Source organism: Ictidomys tridecemlineatus, chromosome 2, assembly GCF_052094955.1.
Source record: "Ictidomys tridecemlineatus isolate mIctTri1 chromosome 2, mIctTri1.hap1, whole genome shotgun sequence".
Classification (NCBI taxonomy): Eukaryota; Metazoa; Chordata; class Mammalia; order Rodentia; family Sciuridae; genus Ictidomys; species Ictidomys tridecemlineatus.
Window position 1 is genome coordinate 2,521,859 of NC_135478.1, and position 18,932 is coordinate 2,540,790.

The 18,932-nt window shown below is 61.7% G+C and overlaps 2 protein-coding genes and 1 long non-coding RNA gene across 24 annotated transcripts in view; 2 read left to right on the forward strand and 1 right to left on the reverse strand.

The window, feature by feature from the left end:
• Positions 1–11,120, forward strand: part of Ankrd24 (ankyrin repeat domain 24) — a 25,597-nt gene extending 14,477 nt beyond the window's left edge. For 6 of the 20 annotated variants that reach the window (XM_078033787.1, XM_078033800.1, XM_078033793.1 and 3 more), the window contains 13 exons: positions 102–289; positions 993–1,021; positions 1,538–1,618; positions 1,719–1,850; positions 2,434–2,478; positions 2,566–2,664; positions 3,867–3,939; positions 4,098–4,276; positions 4,402–5,898; positions 8,051–8,218; positions 10,245–10,382; positions 10,584–10,649; positions 10,781–11,120. In XM_078033787.1, coding sequence (XP_077889913.1) covers positions 102–289; positions 993–1,021; positions 1,538–1,618; positions 1,719–1,850; positions 2,434–2,478; positions 2,566–2,664; positions 3,867–3,939; positions 4,098–4,276; positions 4,402–5,898; positions 8,051–8,218; positions 10,245–10,382; positions 10,584–10,649; positions 10,781–10,858 — 2,773 coding nt within the window. In that variant the 3' untranslated portion in view covers positions 10,859–11,120. Of the gene's footprint in view, positions 1–101; positions 290–388; positions 418–992; positions 1,022–1,537; positions 1,619–1,710; positions 1,851–2,433; positions 2,479–2,565; positions 2,665–3,866; positions 3,940–4,097; positions 4,277–4,401; positions 5,899–8,050; positions 8,219–10,244; positions 10,383–10,583; positions 10,650–10,780 lie in introns of all 20 variants that reach the window. The other 14 variants (XM_078033838.1, XM_078033919.1, XM_078033859.1 and 11 more) reach the window with 13 other exon arrangements.
• Positions 8,839–18,928, reverse strand: LOC120891548 (uncharacterized). Of its 2 annotated transcripts, none has more exons than XR_005736050.2 (3): positions 18,779–18,928; positions 9,933–10,084; positions 8,839–9,388 (listed from the first exon to the last, which is right to left on the reverse strand). It is a non-coding gene; the product is annotated as an uncharacterized LOC120891548 (long non-coding RNA). The 2 variants fall into 2 exon arrangements; XR_013431510.1 differs by lacking the exon at positions 18,779–18,928 and adding an exon at positions 12,507–12,646.
• On the forward strand, positions 12,937–17,315 carry Ebi3 (Epstein-Barr virus induced 3). Of its 2 annotated transcripts, XM_040290681.2 has the most exons (6): positions 12,937–13,076; positions 13,806–13,929; positions 14,604–14,782; positions 15,171–15,216; positions 15,916–16,073; positions 16,891–17,315. In XM_040290681.2, the coding sequence occupies exons 1-6, from the start codon at positions 13,010–13,012 to the stop codon at positions 16,998–17,000; spliced, it is 684 nt and encodes a 227-aa protein (XP_040146615.1). In that variant the 5' UTR covers positions 12,937–13,009; the 3' UTR covers positions 17,001–17,315. The 2 variants fall into 2 exon arrangements, with proteins under 2 accessions (XP_040146615.1, XP_021586573.1); XM_021730898.3 differs by lacking the exon at positions 15,171–15,216.
• Positions 18,929–18,932: the final 4 nt, after the last annotated feature.

Sequence of the window (18,932 nt, forward strand, 5' to 3'; positions counted from 1 at the left end):
CGAGCTCTGGGACCTGGGGGCCTGCTCCTCCTCCCAGCCTGGGTCTGGCGGGGAGGGGCCTGGCGATGTGCCCGCCCCTCAGCAGCCCCCTTCCCTGGCAGGACGGCCCTGATGCTGGCCTGTGAGGGCGCCAGCCCCGAGACCGTGGAGGTGCTGCTGCAGGGCGGGGCCCGGCCAGGCCTCACTGACGCCCTGGGCCAGGACGCCGCTCACTACGGGGCCCTAGCAGGGGACAAGCTCATCCTGCACCTTCTGCAAGAGGCGGCTCAGCGTCCCTCCCCACCCAGTGGTACGTGAGCACGGTCTCCCTGTGATTTCAGGCACCTCCCCAGTTTCTCTTCTTTTTTTATATCTTTATTTTGTTTATTTATTTTTATGTGGTGCTGAGGATGGAACCCAGGGCCTCACGCATGCGAGGCAAGTGCTCTCCCATTGAGCTACAGCCTAGCCCCTAGGCAGTTTCTTATCACCCCTTTCCCCCTACTGTGGGTAGTTTCAAGGTACCCCATACCTGCTGCATTATAGGAGGCTTCATGGTTCCCCTACTTGAGTCGTTTCAAGGAGCCCAAGAACATTTACAGTGGTCGGGGATCCACTCTGATTTCCGGGGTCATCCTTATTCTTAAAACTCCACCTCTCTGGGCGGGGCTGGGGCTCAGTGCTAGAGCGCTTGCCTAGCCTGTGTGAGGCACTGGGTTTGATCCTCAGCACTGAATGTAAATCAGTAAAATAAATGCCCATCAACCACTAAACAGAGCACCTCCCTCTCCTCCTAAGAAGTGGCAGCCCACCACTCCATCCTGGAAGTGCCATTGTCCTTTCTCTGGGTTTCAAGGTCCCTCCTATCAGCAAGGTTCCCTGCCTTGAAATCCCTGATCCTTGGGCAATGACCCCCACCCCAGGCCCCTGGGCCCCCTGTTGCCCTTCTTTGAGGAGAAGGGAGCCCCTGGAACTGAGTGCCTGGCCCTGCTCCCTCTCTCCCCTGCCCCTAGGGGACGACTCGGGCGAGGCGTCATCTCAGGTATGGATCCCCAGGGGCCCGACCCTCCCTGCACACACTCATTCTCCTTGGCCCCCAGCTCTGCAGAAAGGGAGGAAGAGAAGGACCCCTGCCCGTTATACCTGGGCGGACCTGTTTGGCGTTTGCTGCCACCAAGTGGCGACTGCTTGCATAATTCCCCAAACCAGGGACCATCCAGAGATGGGGCCAGTTCATGGCCCTGGGTGGGTGACCGGGGACTGAGGTTGGCGAGGGCTGCTCTGGTCAGGGAAAGGGGCTTGGCTTCTGCCTCCCCTGCACCCCCATTGTCAGTGCCTTGGCTCCACGGGGAAAGGAAACTAGTGGTCTGTTGGACCAGGGAGAGCCAGAGCCCGGGCAGGGCACAGGGAGGTCGAGGACTGCAGGGAAAGCCAGCTCACCCCCTCGTGGGGGGACAAGGGAGGACTTGGGGAAGCCAGGCCGGCCGGCTGGGAGGTTGACGGGGTGGGCGGGCTAGCGAGGTGGCCCCCACGTGCTCCTTCTCCCTCTGCCCACCAGAACTCCGTGTCCAGCCATGACCAGCGAGGGGCTGCCAAAAAGCGGAAGGCACCCCAGCCGCCGGCCAGCATTCCCATGCCGGTGAGGACGCGGGCGGGGAGGATGGGGGAGCCGGGCAGGGCTCTGGCTCCTGCGTGGGCCTCATCTAAAGGCGGTGGGCACCGGGCGGGGAGGGCCACAGGATGATCGCGAAGCCTATGAGGAGATTGTGCGGCTGCGGCAGGAGAGAGGCCACCTCCTGCAGAAGATCCGAGGCCTGGAGCAGCACAGGGACCGGAGGCAGCCGGAGGTCAGGAGGCAGCAGGCCTGGGAGGTGCATTTCTGGGGGAACATGGCCTTGCCTTTTCCACCTTCTCCACCCCTGTCTTCTTCTCCTCACTGCTCCAGCCACATGGGCTCCTCGCTGGGCCTCCAACATGCCAAGCTGGGTCCTGCCTCACGGCCTTTGCACAGGCTGTTCCCACTACCCACAATGCCGTTCCCTCACATGGCCCCACTGCTCCCTCCTAGCCTCTTTTGCTCAAAAGGCCGAACTCGCCTCCCCTTCCCAGCTTATTTTAAACTACAGCCCTGGTCGCTCACTCTTCAGCTTGCTCTTTCCATTCTTGGCTCTTACTGCTGTGGCTTGCTGTAGATTTCATTCATGTCCACCGACCCGCACAAGCCCACAGGCAGCCATGGTTGCCAGTGCCTGGCTCACAGTAGGTGCCCAATAGTTACTGAATGGATGAATATTCGGGTGAATGAATAGTTAGTGGCCCCCAAACAAAGTCTGCCCCAAAATTGGGGCCCCACAAGAACTTGTGCAGGGGATGATCAGAGTGGGGTGCTACTGCGCTAGCCGAGGGGGGCCGGAGGTAAGGCCCCGCGTATGGACCTTTGCCTCCTCCCGGCAGCCGCAGGAGGCCGAGGCCTGCTCACTCCACAGTCTGCAGAGACAGGTATGCAGGGGGGGGGGGCGGGGGCAGAGCAGGCGCCCTGCCCCTATTTCCTCCTAGAGGCACCTCAGCCCATACCTCCTGCCCCAGGTGCAAGAGCTGCAGCAGCTGCTGGCGGAGAAGCAGGAGGAGAAGGAGAGCCTGGGCCGAGAGGTGGAAAGTTTGCAGAGCCGGCTGTCCCTGCTGGAGGTGAGAGCAGAGGGCAGGGGCAGGCCAGGGGCTGGGCGGGAGCCAGGAGCAAGGCCAGGTAGGGCCAGGCAGGGGCGGGGTGAGCCAGAACCAGGGTGGGGCTGGGACGGCCAGGGAGGCGGGGCCTGCAGCAGCCGGGGGCGTGGCCTGGCAGCCATAGCAGAGCCCTGCGGCCTCATAGGTGCAAACCCACCAGAGGGGCTCTTCAGTATTAATGCCAGTCCTGGTCAGGCAGGGTCTTGAGAGGCTGAGGCAGGAGGATCACAAGTTCGAAGCCAGCCTCGGCAACTTAGCAAGGCCCTAAGCAACTCAAAATAAAGCGGGCTGGGGACGTGGTTCAGTGGTTGGTGTGCCCCTGGGTTCAATCTCCAGTACCAAAAGTAAGAAAAAATAAAAAAGAAGAAGAAAAAGCTCAGCCCTTTCACGCATCCTCATAAACCCATGATGACAGACACCCTCCACTACACACAGCCCTGTGGTGGACACTTCTCCCAACACCTACACGTGAGGACTCATGTACGTCTTTTAGAACAAGCTCACCTGAGCGTGTCGTCACACACAGGTCATACTTGTGAACACACAGCCCACAGCCCGCCACATGCACAACATGCCAGAAGTACATATGCACCAGAGATATCTCAAAATGTTTACACAAACAGACAAAAGGTTCCTTTGCATACACCCAGCCATCCAGGACGGCCACATGGCCAACAACAGCAGGAACAGGCACAGGCACACGTGTGTACAGGGGGGAGCAGACACAGTGCCGACACCCCAACCCACACCCACCCACAGCCATGCTGGTGTGCAGAGCGGACAGCATGGCCCCACCCTCTCCAAACACACCCACCCCATCCTGGGGTCCCCTCGCCCAGGAGGGCAGTGTCTGCCGCACACATACCATGAAATGGGGGTTATCTGATAGAGAGTTAACATCCAAAATATGTAAGAAATCCGTACAACCCAATAGCTTTAAAAAAGCCCAGTTTAAAAATGGGCACATGGGGTGGGCGGGCAGCTCAGGGTAGAGCGCTTAGCTGGCACCATCGAAGAACCGAGAGAGGACATGGTCGGTACCCAGCAGATAGAAAGCCCTGCAGTGCTCCTGGGAGTCCGAGTGTGACCAGCTCAGGCCACCCTGGGCTTTGGGGGGACAGGGGGTGGGGGAGCAGGACCCCAAGCCACTCTGTCCCCACCCCCAGAGCGAGCGGGAGAACACCAGCTATGACGTGGCCACCCTGCAGGATGAGGAAGGGGAGCTGCCCGATTTTCCAGGTGAGCCCGGGGCCCTGCCCTCCTCCATGAATCTGTCCATTGGGTCCTGGAACCCAGGAGAGACCTCCCACCGGGGAGAGAGGGTGACGTGGGAGGGAGGGCAGGAGGGGCCTGCGAGTCATTCAGCCTGCTCCGGGGGCCCTGATGTTCCACTGCAGACCCCAACTCCTGTCCCCTGTGTCCTGGGACCCCAGGCCTGACTCTGTGCCCCCTGCCAGGGGCCGAGGCCCTGCTGTCCAGGCAGCTAAGCCCGACGGCCCAGGAGCAGGTGGCTGCACTGCAGGAGCAGGTGGCTGCACTCACGAGACAGAACCAGGAGCTAATGGAGAAGGTGCAGGTGGGGACACTGAGGCCGAGGACGTGTGAGGCCTGGGTTCCCCGGAGTCAGGGTGTGCAGGGAAGGCCGCCAGTCTGCGCTGTGCCCTGCGGCGCCTTCAGCCCTTGCCTGCTCCCAACCCCCAGATCCTGGAGGACTTCGAGAAGGACGAGATGCAGATGGAGGCGAATGGTTCTGCTGAGGTTGTCCCCCTGGTCCTCTATGACTCTCTCCGGGCCGAGTTTGACCAGCTTCGAAAGCAGCATGCAGAGGCCTTGCGGGCGCTGGAGCAGCAGGAGGCAGGGCAGGCCCCGGGGGCAGAGGCAGCTGCTCACCGCCCCCCCCAGGGCTCCGATTCGGGAGCCAAGGCGGCCCCAGAGGGACCCACAGGTGCCGAGCTAAACGGCACCGCGGCTCTGGAAGCCCGAGTTATGGGGGCAGAGAACACAGGTGAGGAGACTGCGGGAGCCGTGGAAGCCAGGACTTTGGAAGGGGCCACCGCAGTGCCCGAGGCCGAGGCAGCCGTGGATGCTGAGGCCCAGGAAACAGAGAGGGCGGGAGCCCAGGCCTCCGCAGCTGAGGCCTCCGCAGCGCAGGTGACTACAGTGAAGGCTGTGCCAGCGGGGAAGGCTGGAGCTGCCACCCCGGGGGCTGAGGCCACTGGCCCAGAGGCCACAGAAAGGAAAGCAGACAATCCAGAGAAGGCCAGCGGCGAGGCTGCGGATATGGAGGCCGCCCGAGGCGCTGGGGTCCCGGCGGGCTCCGGCCTGCACCCTGGGGCCGCTGAGGCCTCCGAGAAGCTGCAGGCGGAGCTGGAGACCCGGATTCGCGGCTTGGAGGAGGCGCTGCGGCAGCGAGAGCGGGAGGCGGCTGCTGAGCTGGAGGCGGCCCGCGGCAAGTGCGAGGCCGCAGAGGCCGAGGCCGGTCGGCTGCGGGCGCGGGTGCGCGAGGCCGAGGGTGCCGAGGCCGGTGCGGGCAGCGGTGGCGACACCGGCCAGCTGCGGGCGGCCCTGGAGCAGGCCCGGGAGGACCTTCGCGACCGCGACCGCCGCCTGCGGGAGCTGGAGGCGGCCTCGGCCTTGCTGGACGAGGTGCGGGCCGGCCGGCTGCTGGCCGAGGAGGAGGCACGGGGCCTGCGGGCGGAGCTGGCCCGACGGGAGGAGGCGCGGCTGGAGCAGAGCCGGGAGCTGGAGGTGCTGCGGGAGCAGCTGGCCTCGGCCAGGGCCGCCGGGGAGCAGCAGCAGGCAGCGGCCGCCGAGCTGGGCCACGCGCGGGACGCGGCCGAGGCCCGGGCCGCAGAGCTGGCCGCGGCCTGCGAGGAGGCCCGGCGGGGCCTGGCGGAGCTGCGCGAGGCCTCCGAGGCCCTCCGCCGGGCGTCCGTGCCCGTCTGCGAGCACCGCCGGCTGCAGGAGGAGGCCCTGGAGCTGCGCGGCCGCGCCGCCGGCCTGGAGCAGGAGGTGGTGGCCACCGGCCAGGAGGCCGCGCGGCTGCGGGCGGAGCTGGACAGGGAGCGCGGGGACGGCGTGGCCCGCGCGGAGCACGAACGCACGGTGGGCGCGCTGCAGGCCGAGGTGGCCCGGCTGCAGGGGCAGCTGGAGGAGCTGGCGCGGAGGCACGAGAGGACCAGCGCCGAGGTCTTCCAGGTGAGCAAGGCCTGGGGGCCCTGCAGCCTGGGGCCTGCACCCGTCAGCTTGCTGACAGCCGTTGACCCCGTCGAGATTTCTGGGGCTCGTGGGACCCAGCCACCCTGAGCCCCTGATGTCCACCTGGTTCCTCTCTTTTTAACTCAGTTTGACCTCATTTTAACAATGGCAGCTACGTCTTGGGATCTGGTTATAGAACCCGTCTGTCCCGAGGTCGTGCGCTCTTCTGTATTTCCTTTGCACCTCCTTTTAGTTTACGATGATGACATCTCTCTGGTTCTTAACCTTGTGAATGGCGTGAGGTCTGGATGCACAACCACCATTTTTGTAAGCAGCGGATTCCTCCCCACCCCATGTTTTCTCCCAATGTCCTCTTACTCTGGAGGTCATGTTGACCCTGTGGGTTCTCCCAGCTGGCTGCTTCACCGTATCCTGAAAATGCTCTTACAATTTTCACCCCTCTGACCAAACTCTAGAAAGAAGATATTATGAGCAGGAATTTTTGATCTCATTGTTTTTAACCTACTGGACTTGTTTTTGGTCTATCTGTTTTTCCAGGACTGGGCATTGAACCCAGGGCCTCAATATGCCAGGCAAGCATTCTTCCCCTGAGCCTTACCCCCAGCCCAGTTTTCATTTTGAGGCAGGGTCTCTCAAAGTTGCTAAGGCTGGCCTTGAACTTGTGAGCCTCCTGCCCCAGCCTCCTGCCTCAGCTGCAATTATAGGCATGCACCACTGCAGCCAGCTGAGGTTTTTATTTTGTTTTGTTTTGCTTTAATCCAGGGTTTTGGTTTGGTTTGGTTTGGTCTTTGTCCTGAGGTTGGACCTTTGACTTGATCTCTTTACTTAAACAAACAACAAAAGCAGCTGTGTTGACAAATATTGAATAAGAAACTGAATTCTTTGACTGTTATCAGGAAAGAATTTTCCTGTCTGTGCCTCTGCTTGCTCATCTGTGTGATGGAAACAGTAGTCGTTCCTAGTCACTGTGTGTGGATCACATGGGCTTATTTTTTAATATTTCTTTTAGTTTTGATGTACCTTTATTTTATTTATTCATTTATTTGTATACAGTGCTGAGAATCAAACCCAGGGACTCCCACATGCTAGGCAAGTGCTCTGCCCCCGAGCCCCAGCCCCGGCCCCTACGTGGGTTTATTCTACACTCTAGCAAGAACTGTAACTGGTACAAGTGTCAGTGATCAGTGATCCACAGCAGAATATCTATCTTCAAGGACACACGCTTTCAAACCCCTTAAATCCTCAGTCGACTTCCTGGAGTCCACAGTCGTGATTTATGCCCACCTTCAGGCTTATTTTCTAGATTTTACCTTTTGCACGGTGACTCATTTTTAGAGTGAGTTCCGCAGCTCTGGTTTTTAAACATTGTTGACATATAGCCAGTCTGTGCTGATGGGAGTATGCACTTAGAATCCATTTTCCCCTGGAGCTTTGTTTTTATTTTATTTTATTTTTTATGTTTTGGTTCTGGGAATGGAAGCCAGGGGTCCTCTACCACTGAGCCACATCCCAGTCCTTTTTATTTTATTTTGAGACAGGATCTTGCTCAGTTGCTGAGGCTGGCCTCCAACTTGCCATCCTCCTGCCTCAGCCTCCCATGCCACCACACCTGGCTCCGGGAAACTATTTCTAAAGCCAATCCGCCCTTCCAAGAAGGAACTTTGCAAAGGGAATGCTGCCCCATCTTTATTTCCGTGAATGCACGCATCCACTTTTCCATGTTTTCGGCTATTCCTCCAATTCTCGTTTACTTACCTTTTCTAAGAAATCTACGAACTTGCACCACCGACAGAGAACATGATAATATGGAAAAATGACAACTCTGACTCCCACTCAGCACGGTGAGCCAGGCACCCCCTAGGCAAACGCCACGGCTGCGCGAGGTGGCAGCCAGCAAGATTCCCTTCTTTTCATATCTGAGGAAATGGCACAGAGAGGCGAGATCACTTGTCCAGGACACACAGCTAGCGAGTACAGCAGAGGTGCGGGGTGGGCCTGAACGTGCACAGCGCCAAGAGGAATTCAGAACTGACGTGGGTCACACCACTGGGGTCAACACGGACTTGAGCGTCCTCAGGCCAAGAAGCCTGGGGTCCCAGTGCCCGAGAGTCACGGGGGGCTTGGGCCGTAGGTGCAGCGGGAGGCGCTGTTCATGAAGAGCGAGCGGCACGCGGCCGAGGCCCAGCTGGCCACCGCGGAGCAGCAGCTACGGAGCCTACGGACCGAAGCCGAGAGGGCACGCGAGGCCCAGAGCCGCGCCCAGGAGGCCCTGGACAAGGCCAAGGAGAAGGACAAGAAGGTGGGTGACCCATCCCATGCTCCATGGGCTCACTCAGCAGAGGATGGTTCCTAGCGGAGTCGGGGAACCAGCCCATCGTGCAGATGGGGATCAGGCAGAGGAGGGGGTCAGCCACGGCCACCAGGCTGCAGAGCGTTTACCCAGGGCTGAGTCCGGCCAGGCCCTAGGCCCTGCAGTTCGTCCTCCCGCCAAGTGCTCATAAGGTCTGCAAGGTAAATCTCCCCACTGAGGAAACCTAGGCACAGAGAAGTGAAGCCACTTGCTCAGAGTCACAAAGCCAGGCAATGGCTCTGCCAGGGTGCGAACCCCAGTTTTCAAGTTTTGTTCCTAATACAACCCCAGTAATACCGACAACAGCGCCTGCCGGGCGTCGGACCGGCCCTCTTCCTCCCAGTTCCACTTTCCTCTACCTCTAACCTGAAAGCCAGAGACCACTTTTAACTCCATTTTCCTGGTGAACAAACTGAGCCTCCAAAAACTGAAGTGGGGCTCAGTCATACATGTGACCCCCATATCCTGGGGTGCTGACCACATACCTGTCCCTGAACCGCTGTGTAACCCTGGACAAGTCACTTTACCTCTCCGTCTGTAAAATGAGGAAATTGCAATTGGGCCAGGAGTGGAGGTCACATCTGTAATTCTGGCTACTCTGGAGGCTGAGGCAGGAGGACCACCAGCTCACAGCAGCCTGGACAGCTTAGCCAGACCCTGTATTAAAAACAAAAAAGACCTGGGGGTGTCACTCGGTGGTCGAGCCCCCCAGGTCGATGCCCAGGACCATAAAGTCGCAGTTGGCACTGCGGCTCGTGTACAGTGGGGTCTGCTCCGGGGATGCTGGGGCTGTGCTTCCGTCCATCGTCCAGGCCCTGCAGGGTGCTCAGCAGCGTCCCTGGCCTCTGCCCACTCCGGGCCGGGAGCTCTGCAGCTGTGACAGTCACACATGTTCCCAGACGTGGCCCATGTTCCCTCGGGCGGGACGGCCCTGGTGGAGGATGTCTGGTCTGGTGATCCTCAGGCCTGGACGCGTCCAGGCGTGCACCGTGGCCAGGCCACCTTCACCTTAGTGCAGAAGCACAGTCGCTTAAGAGCGCGGATCGCCCACTTCACAGGTGAAGAAACCGGGTCGGGTGGTCACCTTCCCCCTCAAGAAGAGTAGAGCCTGCCCTTCTTCTGTAAAAACACATTTTTTAGTTACACGTGGACACCATACCTTTGTTTGTTTATTGTGGTGCTGAGGATCGAACCCAGGGTCTCACTCCTGCCAGGCCAGCGCTCTACCGCCGAGCCACAGCCCAGCCGAGCCTCCCCTTCTTGATGACGCCTGTCACCTCTGCCACTCAGGAGGCAGCGGCAGGAGGATGGCGAGCTCCAAGCCAGCCTCGCAACTTAAAAACGGCTGGGGAGGCGGCTCAGTGGCGCCTAGTCCAAAAAAACACCTGAACCATCAGGGACGCGGGCCCAGGGCTCTGGACTCCAGCCGGCCGAGCCAGGTGGCCTTGAACTCTGCTGTATGCCCACCCGCCCCTTCCAGAGAGACCAGCGGAGACCCCCGAGAGCCGGGAGGGGACCTTTTCCTATAAAGGGCCAGAAAGTACAAATGTCCTCTGACCCGCAGGGCCCAGCCGGCCGTGGCCACCCCCTGCCCTCAGGTGCAGTCCGGGGACACAGCCCGACGGGTGGGCTCGGTCGTGTGCAGAGGAAGCTGTTCACAAACCTCAAATGTGAATCTGGTGGAATCTTCCTGTCACAAAGCACGTCCTGGGGCTGGGGTGTGGCTCCAGCAGTAGCGCGCTCGCCTGGCATGCGTGCGGCCCGGGTTCGATCCTCAGCACCACACACCAACAAAGATGTTGTGTCCACCAAGAACTAAAAAATAAATGTTAAAAATTCTCTCTCTCTCACTCTCTCTCTCCTCTCTCACTCTCTCTTTAAAAAAAAAAAAAAAAAAACAAAGCACGTCCTTTGGGCCTTCCACCACATGGAAAGTGTGGTCTGTTCTGTGGCCTGACGACACCCCCCTCCCCAGATCACAGAGCTGTCCAAGGAAGTCTTCAGCCTCAAGGAGGCCTTGAAGGAGCAGCCGGCTGCCCCAGCTGCACCCCGGGTGGAGGCCGAGGTGGAGGCCCTCCGAGGCCAGGTGAAGGCCCTGCAGCGGCAGATGGAGGTGAGGACGGCGCTGGCCAGGGGCGGGCCGCGCAGGCGCACTGCACAGTCCTGGGTGGCCCCGGGGCAGGAGGGCAGGTGCCTGGGCAGGAATTCGCAGGGTCCAGCCGTTGGTGCCACCCTGGGGCGAGCAACAGACTCGGTGAAGCAGGCGGGAGGTGCCTGAGGGCTGCCCCTCTGAGCACCCGCCTCGCGCCCACAGGAGGCTGCCCGTGACCACTGTGCTGTGGTGGCACTGTATAGGAGCCACCTCCTGTATGCCATCCAGGTGAGTCACGGCTCCAGCTGCATCTCTGGGCCGCCCTGGCTCTGGCCTCCATTTTCCTTCTGGGGGCGTGCAGGGAACACAGAGGCTGGGCAGGTGGCCCCAGGGTCTCTCTCTGTTCCCACGGCTTCCAGGGCCAGATGGACGAGGACGTGCAGCGGATTCTCAGTCAGATCTTGCAGATGCAAAGGCTCCAGGCCCAGGGCCGCTGAGGCCAGCAGGGGGCTGCGCAGCCGGGCTCAGAACCCCAGGCCCCCGGCCAGCCGCTGCCCCACAGGCGGCTGGGACTGGACACGTGGACACCAGCCTGGGTCCCCTCCCGACTGCCCCTAAGTGGCTCCATCACTGCAGCTGTCCCCGCACACTGTGGTTGGTCCCGTGTGCCTGCCCTCCCCACAGGGCAGCTGCGTATGTCCTGCCCGGGTCCTGTCCCGAGGACACCGATCCAGGAATAAATATCTCTGCACAGACAAATGCACGCGTGGCCTGTCTGACTGGTCCTGCTGGGCGCCTGCGGCAGGGCAGGGAGGGGCGGCCCAGGACAGGAGCCCCGTCCAAACTCAGCCACAGGATAAAACCTCCACAGCAATATGTTTTAAAATGAGAGTGGGTGCAGAAAAGCACCAGGTAGTCGGCTGGGGTGCAGCTTGCTGCTGGCCTTGTCTCGCAGGCAAGCCACACCTGAAAACCCAGCGGCTCGGGAGGCTGAGGCAGGAGGATCGCAGGTCCTGGCCAGCCTCAGCTACTCAGTGAGACCCTGTCTCTAAATAAAAACTAGGGCTGGGGGGCTGGGATTGTGGCTCAGCAGTAGAGCGCTCGCCTAGCACAGGCGGGAACCGGGCCTCAGCACCACATGAAAATAAAGGCATTCTGTTGTGTCCATCTACACCTAAAAAACAAATAAATATTTTTTTTAAAAAAAGAGGGCCAGGGAAGTGGCTCAGAGATAACACACCTCTGGGTTCAATCCCCAGTACAAAAAATAAAAAATTGAAGAAACCGGGCAGGGAGGTGCACACCTGTAACCCCAGTGGCTTGGGAGGCTGAGGCAGGAGGATCGCAAGTTCAAAGGCAGCCTCAGCAACTTAGCAAGGCTCTAAGCAACTCACTGAGACTCTGTCTCTAAATAAAATGCAAAATAGGGCTGGGGATTTGGCCCAGGGGTCGAGGGCCCCTGGTACCTCCTCCCCCCCCCCCCTCAAAAAAGGAATAAAACCCAACAATGAACAAAGACCTAAAGGTGAAGGACTGCACTTTTCTTTCTTTCCCCTGAGCACACCTCCAGACTCCTCTGTTTCTCCTGTACCGGGACTGAGCCCACCCCCTGCCCTTTTTATTTGGAGACAGGGTCTCACTGCATGGCCCAGCCTGGCCTCCACTGGCCATCTTCCGGCTGCAGGCTCCTGAGCTGCTGGGATGACAGGTGTGCGTCACCGCACCTGGCCACATTTCTTCACAAGCCTCACTTTCAGGGGTGGGTGGGGAGCGGACCCCAGCCTGTCCCTGTCCCTCTGGCAAATCCCCCGAAATCCCCGAGGACTCTGGGCACTTTTTAGCTAAGGGGGAGGGGCAGGGCTGTGACGGGGAACTTCCTGGTGCTGTCCAGCCTGTCCTGGGGGTTTCCTTGGGTGACCTGGGCAGGCACCAGTACAGGATGATCTCAGCTGACCCTGGACACCCCAGCAGCACGGGGAGTGTGGGGGTGCTGTTCTCCAGCGCCTGGCCTCCGGGGTTGCTGTGGCTGGGGGGCCATCCCTGGACCGGGGAGTGGGCCAGCGGCTCTGAGGGGGGCACATGTGCCCTGCAGCTCTGTCTGGTCCCCCTGCACCTCTCCTCCCCCTGGCCCTCTCTGTCACTTGCCCATCTCTCCGTCTGTCCCTCAGTCTCCATCCTGAGTCCTTCTCTCGGGTCTCTGTCCATCTCCGCTCCTCTCAGCCTCTTCCGGTCCACCTCTGACTCTCCGCAACCCTCTGTCTGCCTGCTTTCTGGGTGTCTTCGTCCTCCTCCCCGGGGACCCCCCACCCTGCTTCCTGCTGCAGCCGGAAGGAAGGGAAGGAGGGCCGGAGCCCAGCCCGCTGTGCTGGGAAAGGCCACCGGGTCACTTCTCCCTTTTGCGGTCCCCCTTCCCTGCCCCCACCCCCAGGCTCTCTGCAGCCTGCACCCTCGGTGGCCAGTGAGGGGGGCTGGGGACTCCGCAGCCCTTGCTCATCTCTCCACTTGCCCCCAAACCGGCCAGTGAGTCAGCCAGCCGGGGAGGGAGGCTCGGTGGCGGGCGGGGCTTTCCCCACGGGTCCCCAGTGCCCTGCCTTTAGCCAAGCTCAGCAGTCCCCACGCCAGACCCTGAGAGATCAGTCACCGCAGCCATGACCCTGAGGCTCCTGCTGGCCCTGGCCCTCTGGGCAGGGGGCTGGTCCTGTGGGGGAAGGGCAGGTAAGCAGGGCCCCGGGGGTCGGGCGGGCAGGGGCTGCGCCTCAGCCTCGGCTCTCGCAGGCTGGCCACATGCCTGCTGTGGGGCAGGGTCACCCTCACAGTGAACGGACAGCGAAACAGAAAGCCAGGGTCAAACCCATCCCCAGGTGCCAGCCAGGAAGGGGGCCACAGCCTGCAGCTTCGTCCCACAGCCACGGGTTACAACCAGCGCAGATCAACAACATCAGGAAGAGAGTTGTGGCTGTCCTGGGCACGCCCACCTTCCCCTAAAGAGCACAGCCACCGCCATGTGACGGTGACAGGGTGGGTCTCCTGAGTCACCTGGAGATGGCTCCAGGTCTGCAGGACAGGGCGGGTCCGAGGCAGACCCCACGCTATTTCCTACCAGGGCATCTTGGGCCCCAGGACCATCCCCTGCACACACTCAGGGGCCACCATAGGGAGAACTGGAACTGCCTGCGTCCACTCCGGAGCAGCGTGCCCACATGTGGACAGGAGGCTCCTGTCCTTCACCCTCAGCCTCCCCATCTGGAAATGGGCTGGTGGGCCCGCCTTGGGTCGGTGTGTGGGGCGGCTGATGGGGCAGGTACCCGTCACCCCTGTACCCATTCTCCACATTCCTTCATGGGGCACCTACTGTGTGCCCGGTGTGGCTGGTGATAGGGTGGTGAGCCCAGGGCTGTGACCACTCTGGTGGCTCACCCTCCTGTCTTCCTCTGGTGGCCCCAGTGTCTTCAAGCCAGCCTCGGGTGCAGTGCCGTGCCTCTAGGTACCCGGTGGCCGTGGACTGCTCCTGGACCCTGCCACCAGCTCCCAACTGCACCACAGCCACAACCTTCATTGCCACATACAGGTCAGAGGGGCGAGAAGGGACCTCTAGGGGACTTGGGGAGGGGCCAGCCTCTGGCTGTGAGAGCCCTTGGAGACCCACACATCCCAGCCTTTGGAATTCGGGCGCAGCCCCATCCAGTGGAAACCGTAGGACAGCCATAGCGCACACCACAGGCCACCATGCACGTGGAACCTTCTAGACGCTGCTGCGTAAAACCAATATGAACAGCCAGGCAGAGTGGCACTCGCCGTCATCCCAGTTATCTGGGAGGCTGAGGGGGAGGTTCACAAGTTCAAAGCCAGCCTAGGCAACTCGGGGCGACCCTGTCTCAAAATAAAAAGGGGTGGGGTGTGGCTCCGAGGCTGGTGCTTGCCCAGCCCCATGAGGCGCGGGTTCAGCTCCCTCCCTGGCCCGCGGGAGGCCCGGGTTCAGCGGATGCTGCGGGGGCCCCGGCGCGGAGCCACATCGCGGTCCCCGAATCCGAAGCTCTGCGAAGCCCCGGGTCCCTGGGCTGTGAGCCCGCTGACCTGCCCGATGGGCTCTTCAGAACCCAGCACCCTGGTGCCTCCCGGGGCTGTGCTGGACACTCTGGGTCCCCCTGCGCTGTGACACCGGGTCACACAGCCAGCGAGGGCAGGACCCGACCAGGGCTGCCCTGCTCCCCCTCGCTGAGACCTGCTGCCTCCCGCGTCCAGGCTCGGTGTGGCCGCCCAGGGGCAGAGCCGGCCCTGCCTCCAGCCGACCCCCCAGGCCACCGGCTGCACCATCCCCGACGTCCAGCTGTTCTCCCTGTCGCCCTACGTGCTCAACGTCACGGCCGTGCGCCCCGGGGGCGCCAGCAGCGGCTTCGCGCCCTTCGTGGCGGAGCACGTCAGTAAGTGCGGGCGGGGCCGGCGGCGCCCTCCTGCCTCCCCCTCCCCCCGCCCTGACGCCTGACCCCCTCTCCCCCCACCACCCCCGGCTCCACCCTCGCCCCATGGCCCGCCATCCCCGCAGCAGCCACCAGGGGGCGCCCTGAACACCTGCGTCGGCCTCTCCTTCCTCACCCAGAGCCCTGCAGGGCTCCCACCTCCCTCGGTCAAAGCCCAAGTCCTCCCTGCCACCCTCAGGGCCCGTCCACTCCCTCCTCCTCTCTTCCCTCCCCTCTGCTCCAGGTACCCAGGCTCCTCACCACCCCCCTCTTGTCCTGCCTCAGGGCCTTTCTGTGCCTGGAGCACCTTCCCCCAGATGTCCTCTGTCCCCACTCCTTTCATTTCCCTCAGGTCTCTGCTCAGATGTCACCTCAAGTGAGGCCTCTCAAGTATGTTGGTAAAAATGCACAAACTGTAGGCGGCGGCACGTGCCGTCATTCCAGTGACTGGGGAGGATGAGGCAGGAAGATGACAACTTTCAGGCCAGCCCAGCAACAGCAGGTCCCCGTATCAAGCAAAAATGCAACCCTTAATATTAGAAACTGGTGGAGTTTAGTAAAACACGAAGGTCCCCAGAGACCAGGTGGATCAGCCCAGCTGCCACCTGCAGGTGACAGATGCACAGTGGTCCATCCACACCAAAGTGTCCTTGGCCAGGGCAGGAGGGAGGAGAAGGGCCCTGCCGTGTGGGTGGACCTGAGGACCTCGTGCTCAGTGACAGTCACACAGGCCAGTATGGCTCCAGAGGAAGGGAAGGTGCAGGACAGGAGAGTCCAGGGACAGGCCTCGGCCCCGTGGTGCAGGGCTGGGGGGCTGCATAACTTGGTGACAGCTGGGACACCAGAGTCCTCCGCCTCAGTGGAGAGTGCAGGATCTGTGTCTCCCACAGAAACACAGCGACTCCCGTCCTGCCCCACCAACCTGCACCTGTTTCCCCTCCTCCTGACCTTGTGAGCTCCAGGGCCCAGCAGTGGCCAGTGTGGCTCTCCACTGCGTCCTCTGTCTGGCGCGGTGGTGGGCGCTCAGGGGACACTTGTTGGGTGGGTGAATGACTGAATGGAGCCGCGTCCTGACCCTGCCTCCTGCTGCTCCACAGTCAAACCGGACCCCCCGGAGGCCGTGCGCCTCAGCCCCCTCCCTGGGCGGCAGCTGCAGGTGCGCTGGGAGCCCCCTCGGTCCTGGCCCTTCCCCGAGGTCTTCTCTCTGAAGTACTGGATCCGATACAGGCGTCAGGGAGCCTCCCGCTTCCGCCAGGTGAGGTCCAGGGGGGCACGGGAGGCTGGGGGCACCTGGGCCCTGGCACTCAGCTTGGGGCCACTAGACTGTAAGTAGAGCTGTCCAGCAAGTCCACGGCTGGCGCCAACCCAGAACCAAAAGCAGGGACTCAACAAGTGGGAAGGTGCCCAGGGTCACAGCCGTGACACGCACAGCCAAAGGCGGGACAGCCCATGACCACGTGCGGATGAGGGACACACAGTGTGGGCATCTGCACCTGGAGCCCTGGCAGCGCCCAGGGAGGATGACTGTTGGGAGGGGTCCCAGCACGGGCACTCATAGCTGCATCATGCACAGGGCCCGCGGGGTCCACAGGGGACCACGGCGGCCCAGCTCTAGGTCCCAGAGAGGACAGAGGGGCTGGTGAGAACAGGGCGTGCTGGACTATTGCACATAGAAGCACCTGAGGCTGCAGGGAGAGAAGGGAGGCCTGTGGCGGCCCAAGGAGGAGGGCCTGCCCTGGGGGTGGCCTACGCTCCAGCAGGGCATCATGTGGCCAGAGCCAGGGAGCCTGTGTCTCCTCTGGCCTCTGGCTCTTCTTAGTCACCAGGGACGCACCACAGGGATACACCACGGGGCTCCCCTGAGGACCTCCTCCAGTCCTGATCCCTTTCCAAAGCCTCACCTCTAAGCATCAGACCCCCGCAGTGGGGACAGACTTCACACCCAAACCAGGCCCCAAACATACCAGGGCCACACAGGCGGTGGGGACCAGCGTCCTGGGGCAGGGCTGGCAGCTGCCGGGGGCTCTGTGCACAGGCCCCACCCACCTCCCACCGACCCTCTCTACTCACAGGTGGGGCCCATCGAAGCCACGAGCTTCACCCTCAGAGCTGTGCGGCCCCAGGCCAGGTACTGCATCCAGGTGGCAGCCCAGGACGTCACGGACTACGGGGAGCCCAGTGACTGGAGTCTCCCTGCTGCCCCCGCCATGACCCTGGGCATGTAACAGCCTCCTGGGGCACCACAGGGACTGGGTCTTTGGACACCCCCTCCCTGCCACTGTGCAGAGGGTGGATGGCATCCCCCTGGCCTGAGCACACCTCTGGCTCCACTGCAGCCCGAAGACAGTGACCTTGACCAGTAACTCTGCCTGCCTGAGCCTCCATTTCCCACAGAGAAGCAGGGACATGCCCTCCCCCCACACAGCGCGGGGCTCTGTGAACCGTGAACCTCACATACTTTTATTAGATAATTTAATTAGAAGAATTGTTGACAGAAGCCCGTCTCCGTCCATTCTGTGTTCAGAGAACAGAACCCCCGGGCGGGGGCAGAGCTGGGCGCCTATGCAGAATGAATAGAGAGGCTGCCCGGAAGCCTGTGGGCATGGCTGGCGCTGGCCCCCATCAAGGGCCGCCTCTGTGTCATGCCAGGGCGGAGGTGCAAAGGCAGGGGAGCGTGAGGTGAGAGGGGAGGGCTACACTCTCCCCTGCTCAGCCCCCTCCCTGGGTGCCCAACCCACAGCTGAGGGGATCCATCCCAGCACTTGACTACGGGACACACGGATCTCAGCACCTCCATTCACTCAGGCAAGACCCAGAGAGGACTGAGCCCCAGGCCCTGCCCTTGAGATGAACCCGAGGTGAGAAAAGTGCAGAAGGGCACAGACTCAGCAAGTCACCCTGCCCAGGGGGCCAGCTCTGGACACAGACCAGGGCCTGGGGGTATCAAGGGGTGGGGGGCAGACTTCTGCCTGGAATGCTTCGGCAGAATCCGTGAGGTTCAGGGCTTGCTCCACTCCCCTCCTAAGGCTGCCCAGAAGCAGGAGTCGCCAGGGAAGGGTAAACCTGCGGAGCCTACAGGGAGCAGACCCTGAAGGTCAGAGAAAGGGCGTGGGCTTTCCAATGGACCTCCCAGGGGTCTCAACTCAAAAGCACTGCAGACAGCCTCCCCCTCACACCCTGGCCACCAAGCGGTGGGGTCTTGGTCTCCTGGTGCCACGGGGAGGCCCAGTCCCGGGCAGGCAGAGTAGAGCTCCAGACACCTAGCCCTCATCTCTGGGCCTGTGAACACGGTCCCTGCCACAACCAAGAAAGCCGTGGACTTGAAAGTGCTTTTGGTTCTTCTGGGTTGACACCAGCCGTACTCAAAAGTGTGCTCAAGATGAGAGATCTTTCATTAAGTCGATGACATTAGGGGCTGGGCGGTGGCTCGGTGGCAGAGCGCTTGCCTGGCAGGTGCCAGGTCCTGGGTCCGATTCTCGGTACCACATATAAATAAATAAAATAAAGGTCCATTGACAACTAAAAACATCTTTTAAAAATTAATGAAAATTAAGGGGAGTTATCCTCAATTACGAGGCTGCACAAAGGCCCTTCTAAGGCAGAGGACACGGTGGCAGCGGGAACGGGGGGCATTCGGGCACACGGCCTCTCCGTGGCCACCAGCCCTGTCCCTCCACGCCGGCCCGCCGACCACGAGGGCGCCTGCGCGACTCCACCACCAGCAGCAGCAAGTGGTCACTCGCCACGGCCACGCACGGGCCGCCGCGGAGGGCCCGGCGCGCATGGACCCGCCGCAGCCAGAACCGCGCGGACCCAGCTCCTGCGCGTCTCGACTCCCGCCCGGACCGAACCCGGGCCCGCAGGGCGGGGGCCGCGGGCGTAGAGCGCACAGAACGTAGTGCCACCGGGCCCCGCGCGAGCGCCGCGGCCGGGCCGGCGGGCGCCGAACACGCTACACACTTTGCCGAGTCAAAGAGTGAACGGCGGCGTCCCCGGCCAGCCGCGCCGCTGCCGACCTCCGGAGGGCGCTGCACCTCCTCCAACTTCTCAGACCTACACCGACCCCAGAACCTTTATTTCGCGCCACCGAAGTTGGAACTCCGGAGCGAAGATA